General features: G+C 30.8%; 4 protein-coding genes across 21 annotated transcripts; 1 reads left to right on the top strand and 3 right to left on the bottom strand.

Annotated features, from left to right (window-relative positions):
* Positions 1–1,145: 1,145 nt before the first annotated feature.
* Positions 1,146–3,482, bottom strand: LOC105150155 (RPA-interacting protein alpha). Its single transcript, XM_011063052.2, has 3 exons — positions 3,205–3,482; positions 2,542–2,776; positions 1,146–2,425 (listed from the first exon to the last, which is right to left on the bottom strand). Exons 1-3 carry the CDS (start codon positions 3,283–3,285, stop codon positions 2,094–2,096), a joined length of 648 nt encoding a protein of 215 aa, XP_011061354.1. The 5' UTR covers positions 3,286–3,482; the 3' UTR covers positions 1,146–2,093.
* A 645-nt stretch (positions 3,483–4,127) lies between these two features.
* On the bottom strand, positions 4,128–6,594 carry ND-ACP (NADH dehydrogenase (ubiquinone) acyl carrier protein). 2 transcript variants are annotated; one of them, XM_011063053.2, is made up of 3 exons: positions 6,267–6,594; positions 5,082–5,207; positions 4,128–4,460 (listed from the first exon to the last, which is right to left on the bottom strand). In XM_011063053.2, the coding sequence occupies exons 1-3, from the start codon at positions 6,423–6,425 to the stop codon at positions 4,281–4,283; spliced, it is 465 nt and encodes a 154-aa protein (XP_011061355.1). In that variant the 5' UTR covers positions 6,426–6,594; the 3' UTR covers positions 4,128–4,280. The 2 variants fall into 2 exon arrangements, with proteins under 2 accessions (XP_011061355.1, XP_011061356.1); XM_011063054.2 differs by lacking the exon at positions 5,082–5,207 and adding an exon at positions 5,258–5,377 and having other exon boundaries at positions 6,267–6,592.
* Positions 6,595–7,656: 1,062 nt separating this feature from the next.
* LOC105150162 (KIF-binding protein) lies at positions 7,657–11,034 on the bottom strand. 12 transcript variants are annotated; one of them, XM_087408952.1, is made up of 4 exons: positions 10,797–11,034; positions 10,537–10,585; positions 10,311–10,454; positions 7,657–9,765 (listed from the first exon to the last, which is right to left on the bottom strand). In XM_087408952.1, exon 4 carries the CDS (start codon positions 9,762–9,764, stop codon positions 7,965–7,967), a length of 1,800 nt encoding a protein of 599 aa, XP_087265078.1. In that variant the 5' UTR covers position 9,765; positions 10,311–10,454; positions 10,537–10,585; positions 10,797–11,034; the 3' UTR covers positions 7,657–7,964. The 12 variants fall into 12 exon arrangements, 10 of the variants coding, with proteins under 10 accessions (XP_087265078.1, XP_087265080.1, XP_087265076.1 ...); XM_087408954.1 differs by having other exon boundaries at positions 10,311–10,370; positions 10,536–10,585; XM_087408950.1 differs by having other exon boundaries at positions 10,537–10,682.
* A 14-nt stretch (positions 11,035–11,048) lies between these two features.
* On the top strand, positions 11,049–20,019 carry Tbc1d8-9 (TBC1 domain family member 8/9). 6 transcript variants are annotated; one of them, XM_087408940.1, is made up of 20 exons: positions 11,049–11,286; positions 11,461–11,670; positions 12,340–12,506; positions 13,033–13,206; positions 13,278–13,374; positions 13,468–13,657; positions 13,768–13,844; positions 13,951–14,007; positions 14,082–14,286; positions 14,360–14,562; positions 14,651–14,928; positions 15,002–15,205; positions 15,456–15,787; positions 16,079–16,234; positions 16,313–16,498; positions 16,573–16,761; positions 16,915–17,080; positions 17,158–17,493; positions 17,578–17,699; positions 17,779–20,019. In XM_087408940.1, exons 2-20 carry the CDS (start codon positions 11,615–11,617, stop codon positions 17,995–17,997), a joined length of 3,414 nt encoding a protein of 1,137 aa, XP_087265066.1. In that variant the 5' UTR covers positions 11,049–11,286; positions 11,461–11,614; the 3' UTR covers positions 17,998–20,019. The 6 variants fall into 6 exon arrangements, with proteins under 6 accessions (XP_087265066.1, XP_087265065.1, XP_087265068.1 ...); XM_087408944.1 differs by adding an exon at positions 12,766–12,794 and having other exon boundaries at positions 11,050–11,687; XM_087408939.1 differs by having other exon boundaries at positions 11,049–11,670.
* The last annotated feature ends 30 nt before the right edge of the window (positions 20,020–20,049 follow it).

Below are 20,049 nucleotides of genomic sequence, written 5' to 3' on the forward strand. Positions count from 1 at the left end.
TATATTGTCACTTCATTGTACGATTAGGAATTATCATATAACTATTAAAATAGATCATGTACTGTGAATAAACTTTTTTAGCTTTAGGACATTTTTCTTTGCGGAAATACTACGAAAGATAAGTAACGCATTAAAAATGATAGACTCAGTGCCATAAATGTTCTGATGAACTGCAAAGATAATTCAAGAGTTGAAAAAAAAGAAGTTCGGCAAACGAGAGTACGGCGTGGTACTTAGTAAAAAATCCAAAGCATTTAGTTCTTTATATGTAAATTATATTTAATTTGGTGTTAACTTCGTTTCGATCGCATTATATTTCATCAACTTCAGTGATATAATCCTAGATTAAATCCTCCACACTCTCGATTATAGATTGAGTTCTCACTCATTTGCATTAATTCATACTTTTCAAGATTCTATGCCAGTTAAAAAAGATACAAAAGCCTGAAGTCAAGAATATGAGATATATTAAATTTACAAAGATAGATCAGGAATCAGTCATAACGAATTGAATTAGAATAAAACGTTAAGAAATTAAAATTGCTAAAATGGGTAGATCTCTAAGAATTTGTATTAGAATATTACAGTTAATTTGTTACATTCTTTTATTTCACTTATCTTTTGTAGGCACCCAAAACACTCGCGTACTAGTATTTTTGTATCGCATTAATCCTTTTCTATTTACTGTGTTTGATGATCAAATTAAATAAGTGTACTATCTAACACTGTAAGATTTCAATTAAGGCGCACACTTTTTTGCTAATAAAAAAAAATTGCTGCAAAAGTTCGAAGTACAAGCCAAAACCGTTGAAACTGTAACAGAATTGTGGAACACTCGTTTGCCTAACTTTTGTTAATTCTTTTTTTACATCAAGTAAAAAGTTAATACCATTACAAGCTAACACTGATTATTCTTTTTTTAACTTTAAGAGTCCATAACAATTGTGTTTGTTGAAAAGATAAGTTTTGGGAAAATGTGACTTGAAGATACAAATAATTTTCTTTATCAATTCATGATATAAATATACTGCTATTAATTTATACTTGTACAAGTACGCCAGTAAGAGGTGTATATACTTTATTTAGCTTATAATTGCGTGGAGACGATAAAAAGGGGGTTGCTCATAAGACATATGTTCACACCATTATATAAAATGAGATCTTTAATATGGAAATTTATGTGATAATGTACAAATCATTTGCAAAAGGTTTAAATACCGAATATAGCTTAAACTACAAAGGGCTTCTGCATATTGTAGTATTTTTGTTAATGTAAAATGTTGTATATAGCCCGATGTTAAGAGAGAACAAAATGATTAATTCTATGAAAATAAATTCTTTTTTAAATTGACATTATATATTTTCACATTATGTATACTCTGTTAATTTGTTGTTTTGTTTTAGAGCATGAAGAATGTTATTTTTTTATACAATATATAGATGCCCTCGTTCAACTTACATCATGTATGTACAATGCATTAAGTGATAAATAATATAAGTGAACTCATCGAAGGGATGTTTTTTTGTACAATATGTATCATAAGCATAAAAAAAAGATTGACATGTTATTATTCAGATGTTATAACAACATGAAATCCAAACTAATTCATTTTTTTCTACTTTTTCCTTCTCGTAATCATTGCTTCTAAATATTATAAATAATTATATTGAATGATATTATTCATATTAAATTTAGTCACATAAAATTAAATACAAATATATAATACAATTTTTGTAATATTCGGAAAATGCTTTCCCGAAATAATTTTTATTGAAAGTAACAAAACTATTGGAAAGTCCTCATAATGAATATTGTTATTTAATGTAATTTGACATTTAATTTTTATTGTATTTTATAAATTGAAACAAATTAAATTTATAAATACTTTCTTAAAAAACCTAATGTCACAAAAATTTTAATTAGCATTAAAGCTTTGTTTTGCATGTAAATTATAATACGCATTGTTTACAATTGTTATTTTATAATCTTTGGACACACATTGATATTGATAGCATTTAATACCTACGCAAAAATATATTAATTATTCAGCACGTTTTTATTTAAAAAAATTAAAAGCTCACCAGCTGAATAATCAGCAAATCAATGCCAAGGTGGAACAGTCATGACATATCAAATACAAATTAAGATTACTGTTATCAGGTATTATTGTGAATAGCGGTACCTTGACGCAATTGAATGCGTGGATATTTATACTCTCGTTAATCAAATGTCTCACTTCTTGCATGGTACGACCTGTCAATTTCAGTTTACAGACTGGACAATTCACACAATTATTCTCTTCTCCTAGTATAGCTTTCTGACATATGGGACAGAATACCTCTCTATTTTCATTATCAGCGTACATTGCGAAATATTCGATCTCGTCCTGCAAAATCTTCTCATATTCTTGGATTATCCATTGTTCTGCATAACAATATAATTTTCCATCAAATTCATATTATATCACAAATAAATTAATAATGATAATTATAAATTACAAGTTTCTAATAATATAACTGAAATTTTAATGCTGATTATACCTTGTTCACAAACAATTTCGTTTTCTAATTCAACTGCCTCTTCCTGAGATAATGGCTCCTCAATCTCTTTAAATGTAATACTTTTGTCGTTGTCATCTAATGTTGCTAAATTCTTGAATTCTTGACGTATTATTTCTGTCAATGTGTCCTGCATGTGTCTTGAGTTAAGTTCCAAGCCGAATCTACGTTTGTTAAATAATTGATCCCGCTTGTCTCGCATTCTCTGGCGACATTTCTAAAAACAAGCAATATTTTCGAAAATAAAAAAAGACAGCACTTTATGTATAAATGGGCCTTACATTTAGTGACACAAGTTGACACCAAAAAGAAACTGTTGACATAAACATTATTCTGTCCTTTTTGGCATTCAATGAATAAAGATTGGACATTTGTATCAATGACTTGTGTCACTAAATGGAAAACACCCAAAATATGATAATAAATGTTTTCCAACAAAAGATACAGGTAACATTATAGAATATCTGATATTTAAATTGAAGATATCAGACTTTGAACTTGAACTTTAATTGAACAAAAGAACAGGCACGAAAAAAATTGTGCGCATATTTATGCAAGAATATTCATAAAAGAATGCAGAGTCGCTTATATTATTATCATCCAGAAAGCTTAAAAGTAGTACGAGGTAAACATAGACTTCTCAACCTCTCGCAGCACCTCCTGCAGCTTAGGCGAGCCATGTCTGATTTTATTCACGCAATCTCTGTTCCTCAATTTCGACGTCATTGTAGAACTTAGCGTTATCGCCCCCTCGAATTACAGAACTGGAGAGAAATGCGGTTTTCCCAAAAGATTGACTTGAGAGACGTAATTTGACAAACTACTCCGCGCACACAGCTGGCATTGCTGGCAACAGCTGGGCACAATTCACTCACACAAATACGATATATCTCTCATACCACAGTACATGCGCGGATCTGCCGAGCCTGCAGTGCCTGCACTCTCACATTTCAAAATTCTCTATCCTGCAGCTAATCAACATGTCGGAAAGAAATCGACAAATAAAATACTAAAAACAGAATATGGAAAATCAACACTCGCAGTTGCAAAACGAATTGCATAATCGGTATTTGTCGACGATGAATTTACATGCCTGCAAATACCTTAATAACTTCCATAAATTGAAGATACTTCCAAGAAAATCACAAAAAAAATAAATTTACATGCGCGCAGTGGCACCACATGAGATGGCATATTCAAATTTCAAATTTACTTAAATACAAATATCCTATTCTATTACACTTGTAAAATGATCAGAATCAAATTCAAAATAATTGATTCGAACTGTTCGATTGAATCAGCGATAATTCAATTTTTTATATAAAAAATTTTTATATAAAAAAATCGGGAACACAACGTTGTATTGCGTTCTTGACGAATTTAATTATTATCATGATTGTAGTTAGTAATTTTAATAATACGAATTTTACGAATATGAAATATACAGTAATATTATAAAATAAAAGAACATATTTCAATACAGTACTAAATTGTGGAATTTATAAACAGCTCTCTGTACGCTTCTTACTATTTTTTAGGATACGTACGCACATAAGAGAAATTCGATGTAACAATTCGCTTATTTTTTATTCATATAATGATAAGTGTCTATATACAGAAAAAAACAGAGCGGCAGGGTAAAACGCTGTGATACGTTATTTCCAATCGAAACAACGGCGGATGTTGACTAAATCGCGTAGACATAAATAATTCAAGGCATGTTATTCATATATATCCTCCTTGTCCGCTACGTAACACACTATATCCTTAGGTTTCAGTAACCTCTCAGCGTCCATGTCTGGAATCTCGAAGCCAAACTCGTCCTCCATCGCCATTATGATCTCCACATGATCCAGAGAATCCAGACCCAAGTCGTCCATAAAATGTGAATCCAAGGACAGCTGAAGATTCAATGTATCGTTAGATTAGGATTCAATCACACGCCTGGGCTTCCTGCACAACTGACATGTCTCTCTGATAAAATTAATTGAATGAAATACATTAGGGAGAGTATTTTATACATTTAAATTTTTTAATTAGATATTATATAAATAGTAAATATTCTTCTGCCATATATATTTTTACAGTATATATTTAACAGTACATATATTTAACAGTAGTATATAATAATGCAAATTATTATATAAATAAAGTAAATAAGAGTTAATAAAGAGATTTGTTTCTATATGTCAGTATGTACGCAGACGCCACGATCAAGCGAGGTTTTAACCAACTATTCTTTGTTTTAAGAAATATTTCTCAAGACATTTCAGCAAAGAAATTAGCAACAGAAAATTGATTATATCATGTATAAGAAAGTATTAACTCTTCTAATTAATATGGAAAAACTATGTGTTTAAAAAGATATATACATGATTTTTATTTTTAAGTATTTTTCAAACAATTATGATAAACTAATGATGAAATTTTGTATGCATTTTTACATTTTTTCGTTAAGAAATACAGAATCGTCTACAGAAATGTCATGGCAAATATTTCAAGAAAATTGATTTCTAAGATACCTTTGTGGGTTCAATTTTGTCATAAAGTTTCAGAACCAAGAGCACCCGCTGACTGATAATATCAAGGGTTAGCGGATCCTTATGACTGTAATGGCGCACCTGCTTGATGCGTGTGTCCCTTAAGCCCTGCAAAATTTTTCCCAGAAAGAAGAAAGTTGTAAAATATATTTTATAACCTTTTCTACAAGGGCGTCGTTATAAACGGCTACAGTCTTCAATACGCGCTCTTCGATATCCTTAATCGATTTCGGTTTCTCTTTAGTAACATCTTGACAGTATCCACGATTGCATTTTACCTGTATTCATCAAATGATTTTTTTGTATACATTTTAATGTTCAGTTTTTACGAAATGATTTCATGAAGAAATGTCGATTGTACTTGGATATACTTTGCAAAAAATATATTCTAATTCTATGATTTTATAGTACTTCATTAAATAATGGTAATTTAAATTCAATTATAAAAATCTTAAATACATATATTAACAAAAATAAATTGACATGTTTTAGGATAAAATATTTAAAAATGCTGCATACAAATCTGCATACAAAGGAATAAAAGATTAAACTTATTGTTAGGCTCTAAATTTTGATGTCGTTATGTTGTTGTTATATAGCTTCATAACAATATTATTACTATCATTGAAAACAGAGGCCAAATGTTCATTTCTATCGATATACATTAATTTTAATTTCAGTTTAACTTACTCAATATTTTTATCTAGTTCTAAGAATTAGAAAATAAAGATTAAATCGAGATTCAAGTTGATCTATATTAGCACAAATGGTCCAGTTCATGCTTTTCCTTTTTCTATACTTTCTCAATCAGCTCTTTTTGTTTTTGCACAGATCAAGTATGGGTTGTCTAGTCCAGATCAAATATAGTGTTAATCCAGATTAAATATGGGTTGTTTGTTTATATCTCCAACAAAACTATATACAAAATCTATCATATGATGCAACTGATGGGTAAAGGAATTGTAAATACCAAGAGTATAAGAAAGCGCAACCAAAATAAATGTATTGAGCTAAGATGAATTGAACTGATTGACCGACGAGTCTCTGGGCATCTCGGCAAGTATTTCAAGTCGCTTCAGTTACATAAGAGTTCCGTGAAATCCGTTGCTGCGAACAATTGCTCGGCGAAGAGTCGATCACGCATATCACACTGTCCATTAATATTACCTGCGGTACGACAAGCGTCGTCCACGCGGCACGATGCAACAACCTCTGCTCACATCGCATCTGAACGAGTGCACTACTCGTGCATCGCAATCGGCTGAACGAGTTCCTGAAGCAACCGGTGTTCCTCATCAACAGCCGAATACCCGCCAAGGCCGCCATTTTCACTTACAATGAATGAACGAGGAACAACACCGACGAGGACTCTAATCCGTATTCCTGATACGAGACTCGAAGCTCTTCTTGTTCCTGGACTCACCGCTCCGGACGATCCGCAGCGCGGATTGCAAGGAATATTCGCTGCGCGTGCTGACATCTACTTTCGTACAGCGACCTTATCAATCTTATCAGCCGAAACGGCGACTGGTAGCGATGCAACAAAACAATTTTTGTCCAATTTTTGTTTTATTTGCACGCATGAGATGCTGCATTTATATGTTTCACGTACAAATAATATTAAAAAATATATAAAAATATATAAAAATAAATTTGTAAATTTTCTATATTGTAATATTTAAAACTAAAAAAAAATTATTAAGATAAAATAGATGATCTGTAGTAACATTATAATATTAATATATAATAATATATATAATTAATATATAATATTATAGTTATTATAGTATTAATATTATAATTATTGTATCTGCGTATGACATATCAGAAATTATTTTATAATTACATTCCTTTTTACAATCAATATAATATAAATAACAAACAACTTGAACAGAAAGTCCAAAGCGGATTATCGTTAGTAAGCAAAACAACAATAATTTTTTGAATCTCACGGTATAGTTCTATTTTTTTTGATAAATTGATTCTTTCCATTCTATCAAAATAACGTAATGTTAATATATTTTCAGTATTATATATATATATATATATATATATATATATATGTAGTTTATATAATATATTTTTCAATTAATATACAATAAGGGCTTTTTGAGCAAGTTAATGTATGCTTTAATTAAAATGCTTTATTAAACTACATATAAACAATGTTTCAAATGTTTCGATTTTTTTTCAACAGTTGTCTTCAATGACTGTTTACAAGATTTACATATGATTAACATGTATAAATTATTACATGTTCCATAAATCTATAGTGAACTTAATTCTATAATGGCCTAATGTCCATTATAAACGTATTTTTTAAACGTACCAATTTTTTCAATGCGCTATAGACAACGTCATTAAAAAGTCTATTATTTCTACAATGTTTTACTATTATATTATTTATAGTACTTTTAATTAATAAATCGAAGTAACTTCGATCAAATTCCGATTATTTCAGTCAATAAGCCTTATTTAACATTATTTTATTAATATGTATAGAACTATTTATTTATTTATTTTTTAATAAAGAGGAAAAAGATTAGTACACAATAACTATTTTTTCATTCTTAAATATATTTTTAATGCATGGCAATATATAATGTATAATATATGATTATATATATATATATATGTGTGTGTATATATACAAATATAAGTGTACAAATATAAGGAATGAGCTGACCGCAAATACATAAGAAAGCATTTATTTTAAACGCGATACATAAATATATGCTTTGCAGATGTAGATTTCTGTATTCCCTCGTACAAAAACCATCGTCTGCTGCACAGAGAGAAAAATACCATTCAGAAGAAAATATCATTCAACATTGTCACGGAAATGAAAAAGAGAGAGAAATAATATTATTGATTTATCTGCTGTTTTAATCTATCTATTGTAAGCGGCAGCAATGTGATAAATTCTTTAGACAATTTTATAAATTCGTATTTTTCTAACTTCTTCTGTTTTTCAGGATGCTTATCGTAATAATTAACGACAAAACTGTAAGCATCAACGCTATTCTGCATGTTTTCTATTTTTTGTTGTACGTCGGAAGTTATAATCTTATTATACAATCTTCCCACATGGAAGTAAGTATACAACGCTGGATACAGCAAGTCGTCCGAGAAGGACTCGACTCCGTTTTCAGATTTGCTCATCTCTAAAGAATTCAAGTACGACTGATAGTGCTTTATGCTATTTCTCGCCAGGCGCTCGATCTTCGCTATTACATGCGCCGTCGGCCTTTCGTTGGATGCTTGCAAACGATCAATCTTCAAGTCCAAGATCTCCGAATACGTTTCCGCGAGCTCGATCCAAATTTCCCTACAGACGATTCGGTAAAACCGCGAACATAATCCCTCAATTACTTCCTCCAGAATGTCTATCCGCCGTTTGTGCATTCTCGCCTGTCTGTCTTCGTTGTCTTCGAAGAACGCCAAGTATTTGTATGCTTGAGAAAGATCTTGGATAATCCAGGCATAATCTGACGCATGATTCTCGAAAGTATAATATTCCTTCGCCTTATCCAACCATTTTCGAACGTTCAAGAATACCGGTCTAGCATCATTAAAATCCAATAAATACATATCTGTAACTTCATTGGTAATCGATTCTAATTCTGGTTCTAGATCTACAAATCTTGGATCCTCCATGATTTCAATCTGAGAATATTTATAGACTTTATCAGCAACTTTCGCAGGCTTTGAATCCTCCTGATCCTCTTCCTCGGCCTGTTTCATTAATCTTTCTTTAGATGCTCCCAAGAGAGCAATACCGTACTTCGCCCAACATCTAGCGATATTTGCTGATCCATGATCGTAATTTTCGTATTGCGCAGCAATGATCTCACTGGTTTCCCTAGTGCCTTTTGCCTTCAAGATTTCAGAATATTTCTCCAATATACAGGATGCTGCAGCTAGATGATGCCTCGCTTGTGGAAATTTGTCTTGTTCTATGAAATATTGAGATATTGCTGCAGCATTTAAAGCCCAATCGACATAATCCAGATCTTGCGTTATTTTATTTTGACTTAATTGCTTGCTCAATGTTCTATGACAATACAGAGCAAAATTACACTTGTCATCTAACTCGCGACACACCTGTGCTAAATAATACAGAGTCAATGTGTGAAGCTTTTCGAGAATACTTTTTGCACATAGATTTCCTTCTATCTCCTCAATACCCATAATGGATACCATATGGACAGGATCAAGTTTAATATCTTCTGTAAACTTAATATATAAGTCTTCCGCTTGCTTTAGAAAGTCTTTAGCTTCCTCATATGAACCTCGTTGCGCATAAATTAGACCCAATTGATTATTACCGCTTATAGCTGGTAAAATGCCTTCAGATGTCAATTTACTATCTTCCAATAAGTCAATACATTTTTTATAACATTCTGTAGCAAATCCTGTATCTTCCATGTCAGCTCGTAATATACCTATGTTCAAATAAGTTATCGCAGCTGCTACAGTGCAGAGAGTTTCTTTGCAATGCGTAAGCGCTTCTAGTATCTCCATTAGAATCTCCACAGCTTTAGACTTTTTCTCGTAAAGCTTATTTGGATCACTCTTTGCCTCATGTTCTAATAATTGCTGAACCTCCTGATATTTTTCCTTCACCCATGATCCTGGATGATTAACTCTTTCCAAACATTCCATTCTATCAAAATAATTCAACATTAATATGCTTTCAGTATTAGATTTATCTTTTATACAGTAGCTATGCATTTTGCGAGTTAATTCTGTGTCTAGATTCAATGAATGTCAACTCCAGTCTTCATTCTCTTCTCCTTCTATTCTTAAAAGTGTATACAAAGGTAATTCTTTAGAGGATTAGGTCAATCAAGCCAGGATAATGTAAATTCATAAATTGTAAACAAGATTATAAATTTTCTACAAATTTTCCGTTACCTTTGTATTGTGGATTTTTTAAATGTCTTATCAAATTTTATATTGCTCCTAATCTTATTGATATCATTAATCATGTGTTATACTGGCTACGGACTATATTTCTGAGTACTGCAATTCAAAATCTCAATCTGAAGAAGAAAAACAGTCACAATATAATATTGTTTCCTTGCTCTAATGATATAAACTTCAATGTTGATGAAACATTGGTATTATAATAGATCCAGACATGGAGATAATTTGCGAAATACATAGCTTTTGTATATAAAGTATTCATAGAAGCCTCAAAAACATTACTTTATATCTTTTGTTTCTCTATTCAGCACTTGATCTTTTTAACAATTAGAAATTTCCACTAGAATTGAATTAAATCTATTAGAAATGTCCAACATAGACTAACTACTAGCAATTTAGAACTATGTAATATGCAGTCGGTACCTCCTAAAAATATACAAGTATGAAATAACAAATATAAATGTTTTCATATATAAAAAAAAACAATGGTTTACTATTACTTTCTAACCTTATCAAATTATTCACATCTCTGTTGTGTTAATAGTCAATCAAAATTGCTAGGATTAAATTAAATCTGTCAGAAATATTCAGAATCATACAGACACTATGGACTAACTACTAGCAAATTAAAATATGATATGCGGTTATTACTTTCTAAAAAATATATAATTGTGATAATATATAGAAATAATAGATAATAAAAGTTTTCACTTGCGTTTTTACGTAAAAACAGTGGATTATCCTCTAATCTTTCCAAATTATTCGTACCCCTGTCGTGTTAATAGTCAAAATTTCTCTTAAGTCCAGTCTTTCGCCTTAAAAATTCAGATGGACTCGGATCGTCGTTGATCGTCGTCGAGATATGTCGAGTATACAGTCAGAGTGTAGAAATTGCAATATCGATCACCAGTAACGATATCTCTCCACTTTAATGACATTCGTTCCGCGTGGCGTGGCGAGCGTGCGTCCCTCACGAAGAGTCGCAGCTGATCGTTTCGCCGTCACGGACGGTGTTTATCTGTCGCGAGTATATTGCTTTAATTTTTCCTCTCCCCCCCCTTCGCTCCACCGTCGGCATTTTCGCGGCAACCGCGGCAGTTCCTCGAAGAGGATTGCTTGTGCGTGTGTGACGTCCTCGTTCTCGTCGTCGTTGTCATCGTCGTCGTTCTGTGTCAGTGCCATATGTACCTCGCGCGGTGTGGACGGCGATCGAGATGTGGGTGAAGCCGCAAGAAGTGCTGCTCGCCAATGCGTTCTGGTAAAATCGCGCCTAACGATGTTTGTGTTCCTTTTAGCTGAACTCCTTGGGCGAAAAAATACTAGTATATCATTTTATCCTCGTTGTTAAATGATAGGATAAAATAATACTCGGAGGTAATGTTTTCGAATGCTGTCTCTTGCACGGGTCAATTTTCCTCCTTTTTTCTTCAAGCGAAGAAGTTCAGCCGAAAAGAACAAGGCCTCTTGTTGTCACCGATTGACAACGGCTCCGAGATGCTACGCCGCGATCTGAACTCCAACTCCAGCGGTCGCAACCGGTCTCGGAGACGACTCGTCATTCGTCAAGTCGCAGTCGATCGCGCGGAATGTTTACATGTCGGAGACAGCTGACGGGGAGGTGCCGTTCTCTCGACCGCGGGAGGTGACTTTATCGTGACGGTGATTCCATCATGGTCTTTATCACACCGCGATTTCGACAACAATTTCTTGATATTCGCGACATCATTTCAACTGCGGAATAGCGTTTATCGGCTACCAACGTCATAACGCGACAAAATTACCGTTGTTAACGCGTTAAGCCACGTACAATAGATAACGAGCGCGAAAACGCCTGGTAAAATGTGTACAAAAATACGACGCGAATGTCTGGTCGGGTTCGATAAGCGGCGATCGTGATGTCGACATCAGTGACACGATAAACGAGGATAGTTTGACGCTAATTTGACATGCTTTCAATATACACAATAACGACTAGTAATAACAATAAATGTTAAAGGAGAAAGAGATTATTGATAATGGCAATTTGTGAAAAATCTTAACGATAAAATAATTCATATTTCTTTAATTTTTCAAAATTTTTATTTATATTTAAATTAAACAAATATATTTTCTTCAATTTTTTTTAGTTGAATTTATCATATTTGAGTCTATTTATTGTACTGAATTTTTGATGTTATTTTAAATGTTTATGGTTATTATATATTTATTGAAGAACTATTTTAATTATTCTAAAATTATTTTTGAAAAATATTTTCTTTCTAGATAGACATTTATAATATGTATAATTTTGTTGTGTCGTTTTATAATATAGGATTACTGAACAGGCGACTGTATATTTTGTACTACAACGTCGTAAAGGACATGGAAAAACGAAAGGTCTTACCTCCATATTGGTGGGCACATTGGACAGCGTTTTCGACACCAAACCACCACCCTTTAGAATTCTTCATCAGACGCCATCGTCGGAAGTTTATTGGGGTATTGGATTATAATTGAAATGTAAAATTCTAGTATAAGATATATATATATATATATATATATATATATATATATATATATATAGAATATAATATATATATATATATTTTTTTTTAAAGAAAGAAAGAAAAAAAAGGAGAAAAAAACGAATTGGAGATCATTTTTATCTACAGACATATACATTTAATTAAATTATACAATTATGCTTATTATAATTATTACATATTAATTTTCTTGCTCATATTATGCATTTAAAAAGATGTAAAGCCAAGGACAATGAATATATGTGTGAGTATTGCTTTAATAGTAGTGATAGTAGCTGATAACAGTGTATATTAGCATAAATAATTGTCAGCTGTACGGCAAATGCCAAGGGAACATAAGAGTGTCATTCAATGCTTTCACTTACAATTTTATGCAACTACAATCTGAAAAAAATTACAAGGCTTATTAGGTTTTATATTAATTAAATCTCTGAAGTAGAATTTGAATCTGTAATATGTCCTTTTACATTTGAAACTTACAGAAGTGGCATGTTCCTTGACTCATGAGGAGATTGTGCAGGATTGGGAATGGCTCCACTCGAATTTAATGGCTACGCTTACGTCGTTCGATACGGAGGAGGAGATAACGGAATTTGTTTGCTGCAAAATTCAATCTATAATAGCAAATAGCATCCCGGATTCTCAGTTTGCAGATGGTAGAATCATTAATCATTATTTACATTGTAAAAACATTTACAAATGCTTTAATTGAACGTTGATATTACAGAAGAAGACCCAGAGTCTTTTAAAACTGTGTCTTTTAAATTTCACCAATTGTTCAATATACCCAAAGAGGACAAATTGGTCAATTATTATTCGTGCAGGTTTTTAAAATTTAAATATAAAGATTACATAAAAATATAATATTAAATACATTTAAGAAAGTAATCATAAGGTGGCTATGTTTTTTTTTTTAGTTACTGGAAATCACGATTACCTAGACAAGGATGGCTCTATTTATCTGTAAATCACATGTGCTTTTATGCCTATATATTAGCGAGAGAAACGAAATTGACCATAAGATGGACAGACATTACGGAATTGAACAAAACTAGTTCCCTTATAGTTCCAGATAGTATACGTGTTGTAACACGTGACAATAAAGAGGTATATGTTAATGTGTACACGTTTCTATGTATTATTATTATCGACACATATGATACATTCCATATATTTCAATCAATTCTTAACATTTAATTTTTTCATTTGTGTTACAGCATTATTTTTCTATGTTTATACATAAATCAGAAACATATTCGTTAATGGAACAACTGACCAATATCGCTATGAAAAGGTACTATAGTTTACTAAAATATAGCATATAGAAGAATTTAAAGAATATTTAAAGAACATTTTATGTATTAATTTATCACAAAATGATTTTTTTCGCTTTTTTGTAGACTTATCGATGAAAAAAGTGGATTTAATGAGGATAGAGACTTATTGAATAAATTAAGGTATATTGATATATAATTATATTATTTTTTAGAAAGTTATGCAGAAATAAATATTAAATTAATTTTTAATTTAGCAAAAATGTGCCTAAAAAGCCATCTTTCTTGAAGAGAGATTTGGATGCACGGGCACATTCAGAAACATACAGGCTTCAATTTAGATTGCCAGGAACCGAGAAATTAGATGGTAGCATTGATGCTACTTTATGGACTCCATACAACAAAAGATACGTTTGGGGAAAGATATACTTATCTCAAAATTATCTTTGTTTTGAAAGTAGGGTAAGCATATTATATTAAAACTAATGAATTCCTTAAACGTGTCAAATTTATTTATTACTTGTAATCTATTTAGGTAAGAAGACAAGTCAGTTTAGTTATACCTCTAAGAGAAGTAACGCTCGTTGAATCGGCGGAAAATCAGTCCAGCACAGGAGCAGATAAGTCAATATTAGTCACAACGGCGCGTTCATCATTTCTATTCGCCCAAATACACGATAGAGATTTCGTGGTGCAAAAAATCTCTGAGCTCTTGTCAAAATCTAAACTTAATTATATGTATGTTATGTTGCGTTACATTTTCTAGTAGATATAAAATAAAAATGTAAAATATATGCAATAACATAAAATTGTAATCTTGTTATAGAACGAGAGAGAATTTATATTTGCCGAATACGAGCAACAATTGCGAGGAAATAAAGCCTACAGAACAATGGAAACCACAACCGCCACTGATGATACTTTTCAAAGCCCCATTGACTCCCGAAGCCGCGTTGAAACAAGAAGCTAAAGAGAAGCAATGGGAACTTCATTTTGCGGAATATGGAAGAGGAATTACTATGTACAGAACTACGGAAACTACGAAACTCGTTATTCAAGGAATACCTCAATCTCTCAGAGGAGAAGTTTGGCTCACCTTTTCTGGTAATATATATAAATGATACATATCTCATAAATAATATTGAGATTTAATACATAAAATAATATTGTTTTATAGGTGCTTTAAATGAGAAGGCAATGAATCCAGATTTGTATAAATCATTAGTCGAACAATCTCTTGGTAAATCATGTCAAGCAAACGAGGAAATCGAAAGGGATTTGCATAGATCGTTACCAGAACATCCAGCTTTCCAATCAGATACTGGAATCAGTGCGTTACGAAGGGTATTATCTGCCTATGCATGGCGAAATCCTCAGATAGGCAAGTCTAATATTTTTCTGTTTGTAACATAGCTATTTGAAATTCCTACTAATCGAATTTTTTAATTATAATAAATACAATTTTTGTTATATAATTTTATTGAATATCTATTTATCGGTTAAAAACCGACGGTTTAAGTGTGTTAAAATATATAATTAATATCTAAAAATAAATAATTAAATCGTGCTGTTATTTTTAGTAGCACGTTAATATAAATGAAATTATTCATAAATATTCTATGTTCTTATAGGTTATTGTCAGGCAATGAATATAGTAGCATCAGTTCTATTAATTTATTGCTCTGAGGAATCAGCATTCTGGCAGTTATGTAATGTTTGTGAATCATTACTACCTGATTATTATGATCGCAGAGTGGTCGGTGCTCTCGTTGACCAAGGTCTTTTAGAGGAACTGGCAGCCGAGCATTTGCCAGTGTTACATGCCAAGTTACAGGAGCTTGGCTTAATTAAAGTTATTTCATTATCTTGGTTTTTAACTATATTCTTGAGTGTTATGCCAACTAGTAGCGCTGTAAATATTATGGACTGTTTCTTCTATGATGGGGCAAAAGTTATTTTTCAGGTAACAAACTAAATATAGTAGCTTTATTTTCAATTGTTTTTTCAATTAATGAGGTCTTTCAACAAAAATAATTCTTGATAAATTTTAAAGATTATTGTATGAAAGGTTCTTATTGTATAAATTAAATTATATAAATAAATTTAATTTAACATAAATTTTCTTTTAATTTTGACAATTTTTCTTATTTTATTTTATTTAAATTCATTAAAATTTTTTAATTTAATCAAATTACTTGTTACATATAATAGATACGAGATATTTATAATAAATAAATCTATTCTGCTTTATCAGATAGCATTGACTGTATTGGAATGGAATCAAGACAAGTTACTTAATTGTCGCGATGACGGAGAAGCCATGCAACTGTTGACAGATTACCTTGGTGGCGTTTATAATGATGAAGGTCCAATATTTCCTAAACCAGTTGATAGTACATTACTCAATAAGGTAAGAATACACATATCTTCTGATCATTTTATTTAATCTTCGACTATTAACCTAGCTGAAATATATTTGCTATTGTAGAGTATATCTGTTCAAACGTTAATTTATGAAGCGTATTCAAGATATGGATCTTTAACAATTGGTGGCATAGAAAGATTGCGCTTGAAGCATAGATTGAGGGTAGTTCAAAGCCTCGAAGATGGAATTGAAAAAAATGTAATTAGAAGCGTTATTATTGATAAATATATGAAAATGGAAGAGTTGCAGGTAATTTAGAATAGTTCCATATAAACAAATCGTAGAAATTATAAATATTTTAATTATATGTGCTATGTATGTAGGAATTGTTAAGTTTAGTGAGAGAAGAGCTAATGAGCCAACGAAAATCCGAACCTGATCGCTATGATCCTACCCAACCGCCATACGAAGCATATAAAATAGATTTTGACTTATTTAGAATATTATTTGGTGGTCTGTCTCCATGGGGAAAATGCACTCAAGCTGAATCTCTTTCTGCGCGACTATTTCGTGTAAGTTCAGTATAAATAAATTAATCATAGTTTGATTAACATACATTATAAAATTGTGCATAGTGAAACTAAATTTTAAAAAATCATTATATTTTGCAAGAATTTATTATAAACGAAAACAATATTAATTATTTTAATTAAAAAATGTTTTAGTTAATGGATCGTAATCGTGACGGTTTGTTAAACTTCCGGGAATTGGTGCAGGCCATAGGGATGACAGCAACAGCTGATTTGACGCAAAGATTAAAGTTATTATATACGTTGCATTTACCGCCACTTCTTACACCTGCCGACTTTGAATCTCCAACACATTCAGCAGGTAGATATTCAGCTATATATATGAAAGTCATATTTATATATGTCTTTTTATGTTACATCACGATATAAATTGGTTAGATGGAGCCGAAGTGGCGGCAGAAGCTACGGATTTTTTTGATAACATGGAACAAAGCATAGCTTCCTTGGAAATGCCAATTAGCATAGCCGAAGAGCCAACTGTAGACACTTTATCACGATCTACAAGCTTGAATAGCCAACCAGGTGATCAATCATGGGAAGTTCAGAGTATGGGTAGTTTACGTTCGATGATAGCATCAAAAGATAGTCCATTGGATCTTAAAACTGTGCCAAAAATGTCTCAAGGACATTTTATAGCATTATGGAAAACTCTTTACGACATGTTTCCTGCTCAACCTGAAGAACAGGAAACATATCATTGCATCGCTTCTATAGGTAACACTTATATTACTGTATTCAAAAATTTTATATTGTAGTAATCTTTAATTATAATTAAATAAAATAATACCTAAATCGTAGGTACACTTTTACTCCAGTTAGGAGATGTTGGCAAGAAATTCTATATAGAGAAAGAAGAATCTGAAGATAGTTTACTTTTAGCTGCTTCTGCAGCTCAACAAGCTTCTTCAGTTGTCGAAAGGGTATATATTTTTATTTGTACTGACAATCGATATTCTTTATTATAGGAGTAAATTTATAAACTTGATATGTCCTTCTCAGTCACCCGATCGTAATGGAAATCCATCGAGTATAACGTCCTCCGCCGATCCCGATTGGTCGATTACCGTCGAGCAGTTTTTGGCATCTGCTTTAACCGGTCAAGCAATAGTTGACTTCTTCAGTAAACGAACTGATCTCATGGAAGCTATGACAACATTGAAAAATCGTAGATTCAATCGTGTTCATTCCTTATCAGACACACCCACTTTAAATGGATGACACACGGTGATTAATATATAAGAGATAAAAATATTATTATAATATCTATTTTTATGCATGGCTGGCTTAGATAAATTGACGAAGGAGAAAATCGAGAATTGCATAAAAAGAATTTATATATTATTACTATTGGAGAATACGAATTTTTAACTTAAAAAAAACGCAATTGCATGAATGGCAATACGTGCAATATGATAGCTATAAACAGTACATATTCATTTATTACAATAAGTCGTGTCAAGATTTTTATCATTTTTATTTTCTAAATTTTTCCTATAAATATTCTTTGCGACTGAAATACATACTGCATTGGTTGGTTTTAGTAGATTACATTTTTTTTATAAAGTAGATACACTTCTAGTTGTATTCCAATCTATTATATTAAAAAATATATAATACATTATTTTTTTAATGTAGTTTATTATAATATTAACAATAATATAATTGTATCATTAGTTTTTGAGAATTTCTTAATGACATGGCATATATTTAATATGTTGGCCTATCTTATCAACCGTTGCAAATGTATAATAGCGCTAATAGTAAATACTCAGGATAAAAATCTGAAACCGATTCGATTGCTTTAAAATTATTCATGTATAGATACATGAATTTTCGAATATCTAACATTTAATGTTTAATTAGCACAACGCATGAGTATTTCTAAAGAGGAGCGATAATAATAAAATGACCCTATCTAGATTTATTTGGAAATGTCAATTGTTTTTCGCAGATATAACACCATACAGATATATCAAAATTACGAGAAATCCAACATGTATAATAACAAATCTCGGCTGTCAAAAGTTATTTACGTATAAACTCATTATTTTATTTTTCACTTTTGCTTTATGTTAAACATTATTATTGTACATACAACTGTTATATATTTCTCAAGTATTATTTTCTGAAATATTATAAGAGGGAAATTAAAATATTGAATATGGAATTGAAGATTTTATACTTTTAAAAATTTATAAACAGAAGTGAGTTCTCTAAAGTTAAAATTAATTTTTGATTGATGTTATATTATAGTATCTTTGTATTCATATTGATGGCATTTTTTAGTAAAACAATTTAATTGTAATTTGTAACTATATATGAAATATTCTAACCATATTATCTTAAACAGAAGTAATTGGCAAAATATTTTTTTGTAATTTATTTGACGTAATACCAATTCAGAATGTGCATCAATTTTTTAAAGCAAATATATAGAAGTATACATATAAAAAATATATATAGAATTATACGTAAAAAAATATTTATAAATAATGCATATAAATGATGCAAAAGGTAATCTATATATTCAAACGAGATGATGCAATTCTGATATGCAGTATTATTTAATAACTTTAATCATTGCCTTCCAATAATACAAATTTCTTATTAGCTGGTTCATTCATAAAAAGTTTCAGAGTATATTAAAGAATTTGATTTTCTAGTATATATATAAGTTATAAGGATAACTTATTGTGAGAAAAAGGAAGAGAAACAGATTAATTAAAAAATAGTTTTTTTAAGAATTCACAGTTTCAAAGTCTCACAATCATAGTACGAAATAAATTAATGTAAAAAGCCTTAGACGATAACAATAACAACAAGTTGCATAGTACACGACATTGCCTAAAAGTATCAATTCATTTGTTTTCTTGAAAAGACTACTATTCGTAACTGACAGTAAAACATTAGATAATTTCTTCCTAGTCTAGATAAAGATGGTTTTTAATGTAAGAGATATAGTTTTTTCTTTTTGATTGATAAAAATTTATTTAGAATAGCCCAATTGTACATGGCACAAAATGATTATATACACACTTTAATGAATGATAGTTTTTATTTTTATATAACTGAAGAGTATTCATACAAATATAATTTTACGAGTGCAATTCGCGAAGCGGTACTATGGCATCTATATATGGAGGAATCTTATTGTATCAATGTATTATACGTGTATATAAAGATATTTCATACCTGTAATTGTATGTATAAAATACATAATAAATGTCATATATAATATTATACACTTGCAAGCAATAATTTATTTCTTAT

The sequence above is a fragment of the Acromyrmex echinatior genome, chromosome 8, assembly GCF_024713525.1.
Source record: "Acromyrmex echinatior isolate Ae372 chromosome 8, ASM2471352v2, whole genome shotgun sequence".
Lineage (NCBI taxonomy): Eukaryota > Metazoa > Arthropoda > Insecta > Hymenoptera > Formicidae > Acromyrmex > Acromyrmex echinatior.